This window comes from Calidris pugnax, unplaced genomic scaffold, assembly GCF_001431845.1.
Source record: "Calidris pugnax isolate Ruff unplaced genomic scaffold, ASM143184v1 scaffold11, whole genome shotgun sequence".
NCBI lineage: Eukaryota > Metazoa > Chordata > Aves > Charadriiformes > Scolopacidae > Calidris > Calidris pugnax.
Window position 1 is genome coordinate 15378684 of NW_015090803.1, and position 17189 is coordinate 15395872.

Below are 17189 nucleotides of genomic sequence, written 5' to 3' on the forward strand. Positions count from 1 at the left end.
AGGTTCTTCCTTCCCACTCCTCATCACTATAATAGGCTCCAGTCATATCAGTCCCACACAAGATCTTCAGTACGTTTTGACAGAATAATGATAGAAGTACATGTGTTTACCTGTATTTCCTACTTCCAGATAAAAGTTTCATACTATACATTTTATTTCATCTTTAATCAACTACACTTTCTTCGCAACTCCCTGGTTAAGGTTTTACACCCTCAAAATGGAACTCTAATTTGATTTCTTTTCTAAGTGAATATTTTCCAGTATATGAAGATAAAATCGCTAATATAGGTCTGATTGGTTTTGCATATTATTTTACTCTAAAATTGGTTAGCTATGTTAAAGATGTAGAAATAAATGTTATTTTTTTCTCTCTTATATTTTTGAGACAATTATATTTCAGTACTGAATATAAATCCACATAGGAATGAACAGACTTTGAATTCATAAGACTGACAGAACACTTGGCAAAATTAAAAAACACTATTTTGCACTTCACAATTATTACTTGTCCTTATGGATGCATGTGGGAGAAGAACTTTACAATAAGACTTTCAAGGTCTGTTTTGGAAACTGTACATAGGGATACCATCACAAAGTGGCCTTTGTCAGTGCTCCGTAGCAGCCTGTGGAAGACACCAGGTCTAGGCCCCCCTGAGTAGATGAAGAGATCCTCTGGGAGCCACCTCCTGTCCTACAGTTCCCCAATATTTTAGCATGACTCATGACCTGGTGAGCACAGGAAAGCAGGTTGATCTCATTCCTCTTCCACAGATCAGAATCAGTCCTGTAATAAGGTCCCAAGGAAAGCTACTACCTACATTGGTAGGTAAATCCATGCATTTAAATTAGATCACTGTTTGGGTTTGTTTAATGAATAACTCATGTTTGTTTATTCAAGAATACAACATCTGTGTTCAAACTTGTTTGGCTCCTCTTCATTTTTTGTCTTTATTCCTCAATGCATTTACATACTACTGTAGACTGTGATAAGCTTTTTTTTTTAACCTATGGAGACCTCAATCTTCCCCCCGCCTTTACCTCTGGTTAGGGGCAGCTAGAGGTGTTATAAGTCACTTTTTAAACCAGTTAGCTTCTCCTTTATTCCAAACATCAGTTATCTCTGGTGGTGGTATTATGATATCAGTAGTAAATGCCTTTTAGATACAGACTAATCTTCCTGCAGTATCTGACAATAATTTCTTTAACAATCAGGAGGAGACTCAAGCCCATACTCCAAATTGTCTGTAATCGCCTCTCCTCAGGTTCTATTATCTGTCATCACTACAGACATGCCTATAAGTCTTCTATAAGATTATCTTGTTGCTAAAGCTATTTTACTCATCTGGACATCATTTGTTTTATGATGCAATATTTGTTCTCATAGCTGAAAAAATAAGTGGATTTATTTCAGACTTTCAGGGTTAATCCTGTATTTTTTATGTGCATATTCCTATAGACTTCAATAAGATTACTTTTGTGAGTAAGGGTTGCAAGATTAGATCTTATATCACGTATATATGAATTTGTCAGAAGTGTGTCTACACTTCTGTAACCCTGTCCCCTTTCACTCTCCTGCTTTAATGATTTTTATCATAACATACTTATTTTCCATATTTTCTGTATGATTCAGTATTTAAGTATGCAGGCTTTCAACAAAAAAGAAAAGTAATGTTGTGTTTTTATAGTACTGCTGAAAGTATGATTTGGCTGATGTATATGCATAGCTGCAAAAAGCTTCTATTCTGAGACTGCTTGAAGGACATAAAAGTAGGAGGTACTTTCAATAAAAACAAGTCAGTTGAAGGGTAGAAAAATAATTAAATGAGCTAGCACAGCAAAATATTTCAAATAACTAAACTAAAACTAGAGATAACCATATACCATATACATAGGTTAATTCTAGGTTAATTAGGCATCAGCAAAACCTCTTTGATCCTTAGACAACAATTGAAAAAGATTATATTCCTTCTTAAATAGGTAGTGGGGAATTGATTCTTATTGTCACAAAGGGACACTTTATCTTAGGTAGCCATCTGACATTTTGAAAGACCTCTGTCACTTAGTTTGAAGAAAAAAAGGGGAGGATTGCTCATTTTATAGCTGCTAGGTTATCAGATTCTATGTTACAAATACTTGGACGAGAAAGCAGAAAGGTCAGGCACTGGTTCTTTTGGAAGTGCAATGAATGAGTTGCAAAGGAGAAAGCGAGACAGAATCAAGCTCTAGTGTATAGCACAGGCAGCAGATTCCCATAAATCATTCCCCTATTTGAACAGTTTTGAACAAGGTGTGGCTTAAATACAGTAGTTCTTTTTCTGAATTTGTGACTTCCTTACCGGCTCACACTCACTGACTTCTCATGATTTGGTCAAGCAAAACCACTTTCTTCCTCTTGTTCCATTCCTAGAAGGATTCTTAGGTGATCCATCTTGCTGGTGGTTTCTACCTCTAAGGGGGGAGCAGCAGCCAGCGTGGCTGAGCTGTGAGATCATCTCTCAGAGTGGATCTAACTTCTTATCCTTATGGCTTAGGAATATTGCACCTACCACGCCGGATTTGACTTCACCAGCTTGAAAGCTTCTCTGGTCTGAGGTAGCACTCAGACACCCTCTTACAGACTACCTTTGCAGAAGCTGTCAAGCCAAGGCTATTGCTCTGTCTGGGGAATGGAGTGGCTTGGAGAGCAGCTCAGGTCTTTACTGCAAGAGCATTGGTAGCATACTTTGATCATCGAATTGGAATAGAACTAGGTGTCTGATGTCTAGGTGGTGATCAAGGCAAAAGCAACAAAAAAACTGGGGGACTGAATATAAATGAAAGGTCTTGATGAGCAATGGAGTGGAGAGGGAGAGTCCTGAGGGAGGCTGGTTGGTGGCTGTTCAAGGGGCCTGCTGCGAGCCTTTAAGCAGTCGTTCAGACACCGTGCGGGGAAAATGCCTTTTTGATTGTCTGTTGGGGAGAATTACCACTTTTATAGAGCTGCTCTTTCCCAGAGCACTTTCCCAAAGCTTTTTGCAGGCAACATTGATTATCTGCTTACTTTCCCTGTTGATAGACAGATGTTTCTTCATTTCGTAGGAAGAGAGGCTGCGAGAGAAGGGGCAGGCACTGACAGAGCACTGCAGGTAGCAAATAGGTGGAGCCATGAACTGGACTGACAGAGCAGTCCTCAAAAATTAACAATTAAACCAGTAAACTACAGACTTAACTGATAGTGCTTCTGTTGCTTCCCTGAACAATGAATAACCATTAAATTCAGGATTTTTACAGTCTTATGTATGTGCTGTTCTGTTGTTTACATGTCAGTTATAACGACCTACTATTCCATTTTTACTTACACTAATTAACTGTGCTTTAATTGGACTAATGAAGCCCATTTAAGAAATATTTAAATAATACTTCAAAAGGTAGAACTGGAGAAAAATATTATAAGGGCTTTGAACCTGTTACCTGTCCAGAGCTGAAGCGTACACTTTTGACCAAGTATATTTATGAATAGGTCATTGGACATCAATACATATAGGCAAAAAAATGGCAGATATGAATACTAAGGAGTTACTAAACAGTATCATAACCCACATCCTAATGTAATGTCATTTCAATGAAATTTATGAGGTAGCTGATTTTATATACAATTCTTGGCCAAATCAATGTATAATATAACTTTGCATATGTATTTTCTTTGACTTACAGAGTTACACTGGGGACAAATATGGCCCCACAATTCAAAATCAAATCCATATTGTGACATTCAGCCTCCAGTCTGATGGAAAAAACAAATCTTTCTAGAAAATGTGTAGGATATAGAAATTTTATATATGCGCTTGAATTTCTGTGTGCCTATATTTTTATATATATATACACAAACACTTCTATGAGCAATATCTTTTCAATAGTATGCAGTATCATTTTTTCCCTGAAAGAGTTTCTGCTTTCATAATTACCGTCTTTATCCTGATCACTAAATTTCTGCTCAAGTGAGGAAGATGGGAGGTATTAGTACAGGGTCTCACCTTTTTTTTTTTTATAGTTTGAAATCCAGAAAAATTCTTTTTGAACATTTTTAGTGTTTAGGCAATCAGTACCTGTGCTGCCAAGGCTTATTGAAAGCAGCTGGATGCCTGCCTCTGTCCTCCCCCCTTTTTTGGAACTGCTGCCAGAACAGGTAGTCAGAAACGGAAAATAGAGAAATATTTGAGCATCTGTGCGCTCTCTCTCTCAGGAAAACAGCTGTGGCTTCCATAGGAAGCACTCATTTTTTCCCATCAGCCAAGACTTTGGATACCCTTGGGTCCAGTTTTGGCCCAGCAAGCCAAGTAGGATGCAGTTTATGGCTTAAAACTTATGAGAGAAACCGGTCGGGCGGTCCCATCCCTGGCAGAACATTGAGAGAAATTCCCCAGGCTGCAAGCCACATGTGGGCCTCTGACCTTTTATTAGCACACCATGGGAGAGGTTAACAATTGTTGAGACTTCGGTCCTGCCTTTGACATACAAATACAACAATAACAAGTAACCTTTCCAAAACAAGCATATCTAGGGCACAACATCCTTTTAAATCTAGGATTCCACATAGGGAGAAAAAAAAAAACCCAACCCAAAAACTTAGAATAAGGAGAAAGTGTATTTATATAAAACTCAAGCCCGGATTCGTACTTTTTCCAACATTCTGCAGTTGTTAATGATATAGTGATGAGTGGTTTTTGTTTGTTTGTTTGTTTGTTTGTTTTTTTAAACCACCATAATTATGAGATGGAAACAAATTTTCACACCATTTTTAGCTCTTCGTGTGGTCAGTGCCGTGATTTATGGAACTAAGATTGCTAAATAGCTGGAGCAATATAAGAAATGCATGCAATTATCTGATTTTTAAGGATGGCCATTGTACATAATTGTTGAGATTAAAAAAAAAAAGTACAAATTCAGATTATGAGACTTGTCAGAGAAGAAAATGACAGAAGGTCAAATCTATGTCCTTTTGACATTTCATTGTCTTCCCAGCACTAATGTGCTGAATGAAATTAAGATAGTTTTTTGTAAGGCAGGGATTGGAAAGTAACTCCTTTCTGGTGAAACATAATCATTGTCTGTTTCGTAGCTAAGGAGCTGTAAAGACTAAACGTCTTGCCTAATCTATGGTAAGGAATGCCAACTGAATACCCCAGCATCCCAGGTTTTTACCGTATCTCCTTGATTATTCTTTCACACTCTTAGAGGCAGATGATTTTGACACTGCTTTCCCATGCTTTTAGTGTAGTGTGTGTGCTGAGTGTAAAATAGGAGTGAACCAGCTCACGCTTCCACCACGTCTTTGCAGCTCTTGTCAGAAGAACCAATGCAAGCTGATCTCTAAACGTAATAATTCTGTGACTACTCTGATGGGAAGCAAGTTCAACCCTGTCCAATGCCAGAAACTGAAAAAATCATCATAATAATTAAAGAAGCAACAGATTCTGCTTTTTGTCTTTAACCAGGGTGACAACCATATCTGAGAATGAAATCTGTGAAATCAGGCACAAGGTTGGTCATCGCAAAAAAAAAAAAAAAAAAAAAAGTCTTTCCGGAGAAGTGTTCTGCAAACATACCAAGAGACGCTCTTAGAACAACTAGGGAAAGAAAAAAAACAGATTTTATTTTATTTTATTTTTTCTTCACGTAGCCAAAAAGCCACGAAGAGGCAGAAAACCCTCAGCCCTTCGAGTTCAAACGAAAAAAGAGACAAGGGTGTTACAACAAAAAAAAAAAAAAAAAAAAAAGTTGTTAAGTAATGATAGCTCCATGTGCTATAGCAGTCTCATCTTGATTAACCACTGTTGGCAAAGCAGATCTTAGCAAATGTTAGTTAAAGGTGAAGAATCCTTTTCCATTCATTGTAAATAAACAGAAATACCAGGCTGGCGGGGAGCCGGCACTGGAGAAGGAACAGGCACAGCTACACCACAGACACATTTGTCTGACCATTTACACACCTTTTGCAGCTTCATTCATAGCTGACTCCAATGCCATCAGATCCTTACAGCCAGCTATTATCTAATGAAAATTTCAGTTTAAAAAGATTTTTTTCTTTTTTATCGCTCTGACCAGTAGCTTATAATCTTCTTTTCTTTCTGTATTACTATTTTACATGTCAGAAGGTTGATTTTATTGCCCCTCCTGAGTTTTTGGTGTGTTGTGGGTTTTTTTCTTAATAACACACAGCAGAATTTCTTCAACCCTTCCTGCATGTCATCTTTTCTAAATCTTTTATCATTCTTGTTGTCTGCTTCATGACTATATCTAGCTTATCTACTTTTTTCTTAAAGACTTCATCACCTTTTAGCAGGCAGGGTCAGTACATAGAGGCTACATAAAACTCTTCTGTTAATCTCTTCCACATTGATACTGGCATCTTTTTGTACCAGCACTGTATGGTTAAGACATGTTTTATTTGTGAACTGCTCCAACTCTCCAATTTTTTTCTGATTTACTCCTGACTAATGATTATTCCTCACTGCATTTTTGTGTATTTGGTTTCTCTTAAGTCTAGTATCTTCCATTTCTATTAAATTACACATTTTCTTCAGGATCTCCAGTTTTTTAAAACCATTATTAAATCTTCTCCTGTCTTCCAGGAAAAGACATTTCATAGGTTTTTTTGTATTTTAGAAATATTGTGATATACGTGCTTGCTTTTTAATCTAAATTCTATTTCCCCTCTCATTTTGTGATAATAATTGATTATTCCTTTCTGGACATTTCTTCCACTCAGTTCTGTACCCTCCATACAGAATTTTCACTTAAACCATATTTCCATATTTTTTCTAGTAGAGAGTCATGTGGATCACTTTCATTAATATTTTTTTTCTGTAAGGTAATTAAGTAATACAACTACATTGGCTTAACTTAATGAGTAGGAGAATCAGTGATTTGAATATATCGTGGTTAATGTGGATAACAACAACTTTTATATAATGAAAAGATGGTGAGTTTTGGGAATGGGAGTTTCCCTGGACAAGAATAGAAACAAGAAGGCAGTACACAGGAAGAGCGTCTTGAGAGAAGTCAAGAAAGAGAGGCACCAGTAGCCAGAAGGAGATCTACTTTTCCATGTAAAGGGATGGACAGAGGGCTGGATTGACCTCAGCACATTTTTCTTCTCCTTGGAAAGTAAAAAAAGTCAGTTTACTGCTTTTGGCCTCCAAAGAGGGTTGGCCAGCAGGATGGGCGTGTTCTGTCTATCTTTAACTTGGATATGTATCTTCTATGGCAAATTTTTTCCTCTATGGTATCAGTGAATATTAACCCATTTCCTTCATTCAGAAGTTGGGGTTTTGTTTGGTTTGGAGTTTTTTATGCTGAGAACAGCTTTCTATATTCTCCATTTTTCAATGAAGGGATTCATTTCTCCTTATGACATGTTGGCTTTAAGAGTAATCTTTGTCTTGAATGACTTTTAGCCTTGATCTTCCTCTGTCTTTCTTGAATATTTTTCTGCTGTTTGTTCACTGTGCTGGAAATCCCTTTTGCTTGTCACTCAATTTTTTTATCCCTCTCTGCACATTCTTACTTCTTTCTTTCACGTTTGCCATTAGTCACAGTAGCCAGCTTTTTCCCATCACTTCTTTTCAACATCTGCAGCAAAGTTTTTCCCGTCAGTGATCTAATGTCTGTGGGTTATAGTTAAAGGCTGGGATTATTTTTTTTTTAATATTTTTTTTCCCCACACAATGGAAAAATTCCCATTTTAGAGCTCGTAGCTAGTCAACTTGCTCTCAAGAGGGTATTTAGTATACCAGCAAGTGGAGATCTTCCACTTTGCAGCCACCTTTGTCAGAGCTCTCCAGGCTGACAGAGTGCTCTTGGTTCTGTTCATCACCCCGCCAGGGTGTTTACGCACAATAGCCACGCTTTGAAATGAGACCATCTGTGTAGAAACAAAATATTTCATGTCTGCTAACGATGGAGAGATTGGACACTGATTTACCTAATGTTTTTCCTGCAATGTCAGTTTGGTATTAAGCTGGCATAAAAATGAAGCAATTGAAGTGATTGAATTATCTTTGTAGGTATCCAGTCCAAATTCTGAAATGTTATGTGTAGCGATTTTTCTTCTGTGTTAAAAAGTACAATCTTTCTTTTTTTCTTTTTTTTTCCTGTAGCTGTAGTTTTTCTGTATTTGCAGGAATGCAAACGCAAGGATGCAGGCATAGAGGCGAAATCCCTCCTGCATGAGCTCCTTTAAATCAATTTGCTCCGTCTTTTAAGTAAAACTTACTTCAACACGGGATTAAACAGTATGGTACCTCAACTTTAGTTAAACCCAAATCCAAAAGGAATACCCTTACTCTTATCCCAAAAATATACATGTACAGTCTTTGTCACATACAGTAATGCATTTAAAAGCATTCAATTGTTCTTAGCCTAAGAGAACAACTTAAATTTGATTAAATATAAGATCTCTGCAGTAAACTTTCACTTAAAATGAGCTTGATGCTTCTTAGATAAGGGAGATTAAACTACTCTTTACATATAATTTATATAATATCTTAAAAAGTGAAATAGTTCTTTGCAGATGTGTGTTTTACCCTCCAATTTGTGTTTGAGCTGTAAGGGATGCAGTGGGGTGTATGTAATTATGCTACAGCTGCTGACAGGCATAAAAGTAAATGAGATGTTTCATCTCAATGGGTACATTTCCTGTTTAAATGTTTAAGAAAATAAACTCAACAGCTTCAGCCAAACTGAGACAGGACTATCTCAAATATTTCATTTCTGCAATGAACAGCTATTAATAACTTTTAATCTCATTTGGCCTGTTAGCCTGCAACAGATTAAACTGGTGTGTTTACAGATTGAGTAAATTTTGTCTTCTTAATTTTATGAAAGCTTTATTTTTCATTGTTCATTTAAAATATAATAATTGAGAAAAATTCCGTGCCTGTTGTTTCTCAACTTTGGGGAAAAATGGAGGCTGAAAAATTGCAGAATATTTAAATTAAAAAGGGTGACATTCAGAATTAAGGTCTTGTAAAACTGTTGATCTTGGAACTTGTTTTTCAGTACTGTGTTGTCAAAAATGAAACTGAGGCAATATGAAAGAACAATAAACAGAAATTCTAAAACATTACTATCCTCTACAATGCATAACAAAGTATATATTTTGTTTGCAAGTTTTTTGAAATTTTTAAGCTCAGATGATTATTGATAATTTATAATTACTAAATATTTTTTTTAGAATGTACTTGCAAAATAATAAAACAGCCTTGGTCCAGAAGTTATCGTTAAATATTCATTCAACAGCTAAGAAGACTTTTTTTGTCTAACAGGGATTTACTTTGGGGAGAAGTTGACATGGCTAAACATTGAAGAATGATCTAGGAATTAGATCTAGATGGAATTAGGTAATTTACTGTGGGAAATATTCTCATATGTTTCAATAACATTTTAAAACAAATTTCATGCTGAAGAGATGCAGGAAGTTTCTGTGTATGTTAATGAGTATAATGTTGATACTATCTCCAGCTTGCATTAGCTCATCATGAGGCGAAGATTTAATAATTATTAACATGCTTTGGAGTTTCTATTCACATGACTGACGGCAAAGCTTCCCACTTTAGTGGGTTTTTTGTCTTTTGGGGAATGAGGTAAAACCTTCCTAATCCTAGTGCTTAGGTTGTGGGTTATTCTGTGACCCAAGAGAGAAGGAATTTCATAGGTAACAGTTAAATAGAATACTTATATCTACACAAGTGATTTGAGAGGCCGTGGGCTGGTTTCTCCTGAGTGAAGGACATGATACAAGATACCATGCTGGATGCACGAAAGCCATTTTAGGTCTAAATATAACTGCAATAGCACTGCCTGTGTAATAATCCCCCTGTATTTAGCCGAGGGATGTGACTTACTAGCTTGTGTGCAATGCCAGGAAAGTCAGAGTCAACCTGGTGCTGTGCTGAGAGAGATTTAGCAGCTTATGTCCCTGTTAGCTCAGGCATCTCTGCAGTGCACTTGATTTCATACTGGGGATGTGCCCAGCTGTGAAAGCAACAGAAGAATATATATTCTTTCTCCAGATCTTTCTTTGTCTTTCCTGGATAGGTAATATAAGCCTTTTAAGGTATAGGGGCTTTTGCAGCCTATGTTTTCATGCATTATCTAGCTTTAGAGTCTCAGACCATATTTTAATAAAAGAAGGAATGTTTAAAACATTTAACAGAGTAGGAAGGAGACTTATATATCACTTCCCTATTATTTTCTCATTATCTGTTAATAATGAAATATAAAATTAATGAGGTAAATCATAGCAGCAAGAAACCAGTCTGTGAGTGAACTAGCAATGGGCTTCAAGGGAGTTGAAGATACTTGTCTTAATCCCGTGTGTGCCAACAGTCTCTTACTACACACCTTGTTCTTTGTCAGGGACACACTGAATCTGTGAGATACGTGCTGCACCAATAGTCTGAATGTGTGTCATGAACCCTTATGGAGAATTTCCAGACTTCCTGCTACTTTTGCAGAAATCATAGATAAAGACTGTGAAGCCACTACTGTCATGGGTGTCCCTGTTCCCTTCTATACACAGTTCCTTCAGGAAAAAAAAAAAAAAAATTAAGCAAAAAGTCAGCTTCCCAGTCCTTTCTCCAGATATTTCCAAGTATATGGAAGGCATCAAGCAGATAAGGAACCATCTTGTTTCTTGGTTTCCCTTTCTAGGTGTGGTTATTGCAACGTGTTTGCTAGTGCAATCTTCTTGATCTGTGCACTGTACAAGTGATTTCCGAATCTGCTGTTAATGCCATGGCATTGCTTTACTACCCTCAGACAGCTCATCTCAAGACATTGCGCTGCGAATGAAGGTCCATGTGTTTATTATCCAAAGCCTGACTTCCAGAAATAGTGAACCACTTTCCCCACTTCTGAGATGGTAGCTCAGCACCTGAAGCAATCCTGTGTTTAGAAGTGGGAAAACAGCAAGGGTATTAGCAAAAACTGCACCAGTTAGGTATTTGTAAAATCTGTAGTTTATTCAAACCTTTTTTTCTTTTTTTTAATATTAGTATTTTTCAGTAGCTGTTATATCAGTTCATGCTCTCCATCTTTAGTAGAAAAGGACAACATTACCCAGACGTAGCCATCTCAGATAAAATAAATAAATAAAATAGATAAATAAATAGATGAAATAGAATAAATAAATAAAATAAAATAGATAAATAAATAGATAAAATAAAAATTACTCTATCATTAATATCGATAGTATGAAATGATTTCTGATGCCTTTGAAGAAGCCATGTCCAGATTTGTAGATAAAGAATATAAAAAGAATCATAATCATGTTTGATTAGCTCTGTCTGTTAAACAGTTCTCATCACAATGAGAGGGTTCATTGCTTATCACATTTGCCAATACCGGGTCCACTTTATGATGTGAACAGCCAAGGGCAAATTTAAGGAATGTGTTACCCAGCACAGAGGTGTTCAGATAATATCAAAAACGTGCCTGTTTGGTGTTGTACCCTAGATATAGTCAATTATTTGCACAATTGCAGATTCTCTCTGCAACTAAATTTAGAGTGAACACGTCTGGGCAGAATCTGAGAAAAGTCAGAGAAGAGTTGATTTAGCTTGGAAGGGATCATAGGTCTTGTGGTTTGAGCCTCTTCCTGCTCCTTAAAGCAGGGCTACCTGGACATCTGTCTACATTTCTAGACTGATGTCTAAAGCCTTCTAATTCTATCCAGACAAAATCTGCAAGAGGAAAGACAGTATGTCTAGGCAACTCAGATATACAAAAGAGAAAATGGCAGAAAATAACATTAGTGATCAACAACAAAGCTAATCATGCAGAAGTGGGTGCCTGAATTTAGCTAATGATTTCAAAGTGGTTTTTGCAGCCTTAATAAACTTCGATCACTCCAGTGGGGATTTCCTGTGAAGAGCAGACTCAGTTCTTCAGTCAATTCGTTAGTAACCTTTGTTGCTGTGAAGAATGTTATTTACATTTCTGTAGGCTTCGTTAGAGGCTGTATGGAAATAGACTGTATGAAAGGAAGTAATGTAAATATTTGGAAGAGGACTGTCATCTTCCAACAGTCTAAAGCACAGTCTATAATTAATCTGTAGCTACTTGAACAGGTAAATGTAACAAGTGCTTATATTAAGGTGGCAAAAAGTTTGCATTTAACTTTGCTGGGAATACAGTTGTGAGAAATTCTGCTTTTAGGCCTAGCTATTCCATATATGACCCCCATCCACAGTAATTTTTCATTTGAAGACAGAAGTGAAACTACTGTTCTAATGTAATATTGTTGGGGGGGGGAATTCTTCAGTGTAAAAATAGAAAAAAAAAGTATACTATTTAACATCTTTTTATGTTAAAGCTGGCTAAATTAGGAATATGGTATGCGAATATTTTTATCTAGGAAAAATATTAGTTGATTTGGACAATACAAGAAGAAATGAGAATTTCTGTGACAATTTAGAAACTGCAAAGGAAAAAAAAAAAAAAAACAACCAACCCTAAAGCCAAAAACCAACCTGTTAGGGTGTGAGAGAGTTGAACAGAAACTGCAAAATATCTGCACATAGGATTCAGGAAATATGTTTTCCCAAGGGCATTAGAGAAATATCGGTCAACTGTAGTTCAGGTTGCCTGGTGGAATGCTCTTCTGCTGCTTCCTGCTGCCTACAGTCTTGTCTGCTCAAAATTCTGGCACGTACCGTCTCGGCTTTCCATTGCTGACATCACCTGATTGCACCATTCATTCAAGCGGGTCAAACGTTATAACTCCAAAATATGTAGCAGCAATCAAAAGAAACTGAACTCCAACCTACACAGCAAGTTTCTGCTTGGTAGCCCCATTCAGCTGGCTCTCCTCGGCAGGTCAGCGTTATAGCAGTAAAGCCAGACAGAATTGCTGTCCTGCACAGGAGGATGTGGCCCCTTAATTTTTTTCCCTGATGTTTGGGTTTTTCTCAAACCTTGTCCCCCACAACCTTGCAACGTTATTGTTTCATGAATACATTATTTCCATCGAGTACTGGCAGTCCTGACATTGATAGGCAGTGAATCAATACTTTTATAGAATCATGAAGCCAAACTAGTTCTGCAGATCCACAATGTGCAGTATGTGGTTTTTTCATTCTGGAGGTAATAACTGCAATTTGAAATACGCCCCCACAAGCATTGATTGCATGCTTTAAGAAGTTCACAATAAAGAATTTAATTAAGAAAGAAGAAACTGCATCACTCTGTTTTAAAAAGAAAAATTCACCCGAGATGTTTTTTTCATTTTCTGGCTATAATAGCAATAACTATCTTTAGCTGAGGACATTTCCTGGGGCTTAATGGCCCATGGCTGTGCTTCTTCAGGTGATCATCATCTCCCAGCAGTCATTAATCCCCTACAAATGCCCTGCACCTCAGTCATTAAATGTGCTTCTTCTGAAAATGAAATACTTCTATATTTAATGCATCTTCCAGGAATAGGAGTGATCTTTCTGAGGTGAGGAATGAAAGGAGTTTAGTAATGTGTCAGAGAAGTACTAATTATGACAAGTGGGTAAGATCTGTTTCTGGAGATAGCACGACAAAGAATTTTTCCACAGTAAGAGCACATTATATGTAAGCCATCATTTTATGTATGTCACGGTTAATACTCATCTCAATTACATAAGAGCCAAATCAGAAATACAGGTAGATATTTGTAGTTGTTTTTCTTCTATGGGGCATCTCAGCATAGAAATGAGGCACCTCACAAAACATGGAGCACTGCTTAAAATGTCTTTCTATTCCATAGCTCTAACATAGAGCTAAGCAGTTTTACAAGGTGTTTGTGATAATGCAAGAAAAAAAAAAAAATAGAACTGAAATCTTTCATCCCTAAAGATCTGAAACTCTTTTAAGTAGCTCTTTTGGTGAGAATTTTATGAGTCTTGGGACCACAAATACGGCACCTACAGTGTCATCAGAAGTTTTAAACACAGTAGACAACCCACCCTTGCTCAAGTAGAATTAAAGCTTTGAATGAAAATAGTTGAAGGCAGTTTGTTTTGATAGAGGTTGAATGGTGATTTGATTATTTTTCTCTTTTTTTGGTTGGAATTCTACTTACTGATACATTGTGTTACTTCCACCTCATGCTATTAAGTATGTACTGCATAGATTATGTGAAACCTGTACCTGTTCCAAAGTAGGTTGAGAGGGATCAGACCTGATTCTTTCATGTTGCCTTCAACGAATGCAGAATTTGTACCTTTTAGGTGTTATGGGAATTTATTATTTATATTGGCCATTCAAATCTCATGTGCTTTGGTGAATGATGGTGCAGATGAGGACAGAAGTAGATTTTCGGGTGAATGTTAAATGATGTTAATGTTAAAATTGGATGTGTCCTAGTCAGTACCTTTTGATTGCAGACTGTCTGTGAAGAAGAATTATCATAACCTGACTCCAAAATTCCTTTTCTCTTCAATTTTCTCTGTCTCTTCAAACAACAAGAACACACTCCAACAAAATATCTTTGGTTTAACTCACAGTAAAAAAATTCACTTAGTTCAGTAACCCATAACAGCTGTCTTAAGTTAAAGAATTTTTTCTAAGTGAAAGACAAAGGTTTCTTTCAGGAAATTTAAAATACAAAATTTCACATACTCAAATGGGCACACATTTTTTAACCTGCTCTCTTTCTTGTGTTTTTGGAAAATGATATTATCTGAATTAGACTTTACCCTTTACTCTGCTTTATTTGCTTAATTCCTACTCATCCCAAGTTTTCAGCAAATAAATTAATGAGAAAAAAAATATTATTAGATCTCTCATGAAAATTTACTCATGGAAAAAAAACCGATGTGCAGAGTCAAGGACAAGATAAAGAGTATTGCATCTTTAAGTTGTTTCCCATGTAGTTTATATCTAATCATAAATAGCAGGTTAGGGAACAAGTACTGATCTATTGTAGTGCAGCTAGAACACTTCTTTTGCTATAGATTATATTTCGGGTATTTGCACCCTACCATGCCCTTGCAATGTTAGCATTCTTCAGATCATTTGCCAAAAAAGCAGTTAATGTTTTTGCACATAATTTCTCTCACAACTGGTGTTATTATTTTCCTGTCTTATTATATATGATTCTGAGTACTGCAGATCCAACCTTGATGACTGAATAGGGAAGGTCATGCAGACTTGCCAGTTACCTTGTTTTGATACCATTCAGAAAGAACAAAATCAAACAGGAATGTATACAATGAAGAATAATAGAAAAAAGAAAGCATATATTCCTAAAGTGAATTTGTCAGTGTACCTAGGATTCTTGTGTAATTTTTCTACTCAAGAGTTCTGTGTTTTCACCCATTCATTATATTTACAGACAAGTATAATTTAAAAAATGTTATATAATGTTTCTCATTTGAAATTTTGTGTTGTAGGTCTTGTTTTCCCTCAGCGCTGCATTCTGGGGAATCCAAATTATGAAGCGGATCACTTCATCCAAAGATAAACATCACTGAAAGAGCAGATCTAACATCACTTTAATTACGGAAACAACACTTTGGAATAACCTTCGAAGTTCCTTGGAATTAGTCAACCATGATTCTTACTGAATCACAATCATTTTGCTTATGATAGGAGAGGTTTGTGATTTCCTATGAAGGTTTGAAAGATTCATTAGGACGTTTTTGTTTGATTTTTAAAAAAATATTTAATTTCCCCCCAATTTAAATAAAGTATTAATTCACAATATATATTTTTACATTCAAAGGATTACAAAGGCTTAGAAACCATGTAAAACTAATTGCATTTTGCAGTGATTTTGTTAATAATCCTATGTGAAAACTATTTTTTAGAAGAGGAATAATTAAAATCATATCTGTTCTAACCTGGTATAAAATGACTGTCTTCCTATCGAGGCTAAATGTAAACATATGTGAAATGTCAGTTTTTCCGTAATGATTGAATTGCACCAGAATCTCAATGTCATGCCCAATTCGGTGTTCATAACATACAGCTACATGTGGATGAGTAGTCGAGGCAAGAAAATGATTAAAAACAGCATGATAAAATAACTTGAACTAGTATGAGTTGAAACATCTTCAAAACAATTGGCCAATGTATGTGTTGTATAATGCAGACATGCAGTTTAGGCTAAATTATTTAAGGAGAACACCTGCAGTTGCCAAGTGTAGATACTGATCAAGCCCGTACTTCCACATGGGTATCCCATTGACTAACATTACTCACGTGACAAAATATTTGCAAGACTGGGCCCTTAACTTCTGGTAATTTCCTGCTGGGGTGATCTCAGGAGAGATGCACGTCTTGTCTTTCAGGAGCTGTTGGAAAGATGGTTTGTACTAAGATAGGAAAATTAAATACAAATGGTGAAGGGAGTCTCCAAACAGCAGGACTGGCAAAAATACTGGAGCTGGGTTGTTTTTCTTTCCTCACACTCTTCCAACTTTTTCTTTGGCTCCAAGACTTTTAGAAGTGCTTAAAGTCAAGTAGCTAAAAAATGTAGGCTGTCTTGCATGCTTCAAACTAGTAATAATACCTGAATTAAAAAAGGGGTTTAAGTTTGGGTTGGGTTTTTTTCCCATTCCATTTTCCTTGTTGATGACGTGCTAACAGACATCTCAGATTGGATAGATAGCCTGCTTTTAATTAACCCATATTTTCAATCTCTAGCTGTAACAGATGCCACTGCCTACATAATTGGATGTTTCCAATAAATTGTCAAAAACATAATAATGTTATATAAATAAAATTGATCCAATGTCTAGTGATAGTATCAGCTTAATTTTACATGAATTTTTACTTTGAAACCCAAGTTTTAAGTTACTCCATTTGTGTATCAAATGCCTTGTACCTATCACTTTAGATTATGCTCCAAGACCTTGAAATATTTGACTGATAAAGCAGGTGTTATTTTTATTAGAAGCACTAATACCTGGGATGGAAAGCAAGGGTAATACCTTTCTTAAATAGAGGACTTGTGGATCTTCACTTTACATAAAGAGAATATGAAAAAAACTGGCCCACAAAAACCCTAGAGGAAATGAGATTTTAAGTACTTGTTGAGAAGCTTAATCCAAACTTTTATTAATAACAAGGTAGGCTTCCAATGTCGTTTTTAGAAATGGATAAATACAAATATATACCTCTGAGTTCAAGAGTGGAAATATAATCTCATGAGTGACACAACAGTGTGACAGCCAGGA

The 17189-nt window shown here is 36.2% G+C and overlaps 1 protein-coding gene across 1 annotated transcript in view; it reads left to right on the forward strand.

The window, feature by feature from the left end:
• AGMO (alkylglycerol monooxygenase) overlaps positions 1-16698 on the forward strand; it is a 187426-nt gene extending 170728 nt beyond the window's left edge. Inside the window, exon 13 of the mRNA XM_014937669.1 lies at positions 15402-16698. Coding sequence (XP_014793155.1) covers positions 15402-15482 — 81 coding nt within the window. The 3' untranslated portion in view covers positions 15483-16698. The remainder of the gene's footprint in view (positions 1-15401) is intronic.
• Positions 16699-17189: the final 491 nt, after the last annotated feature.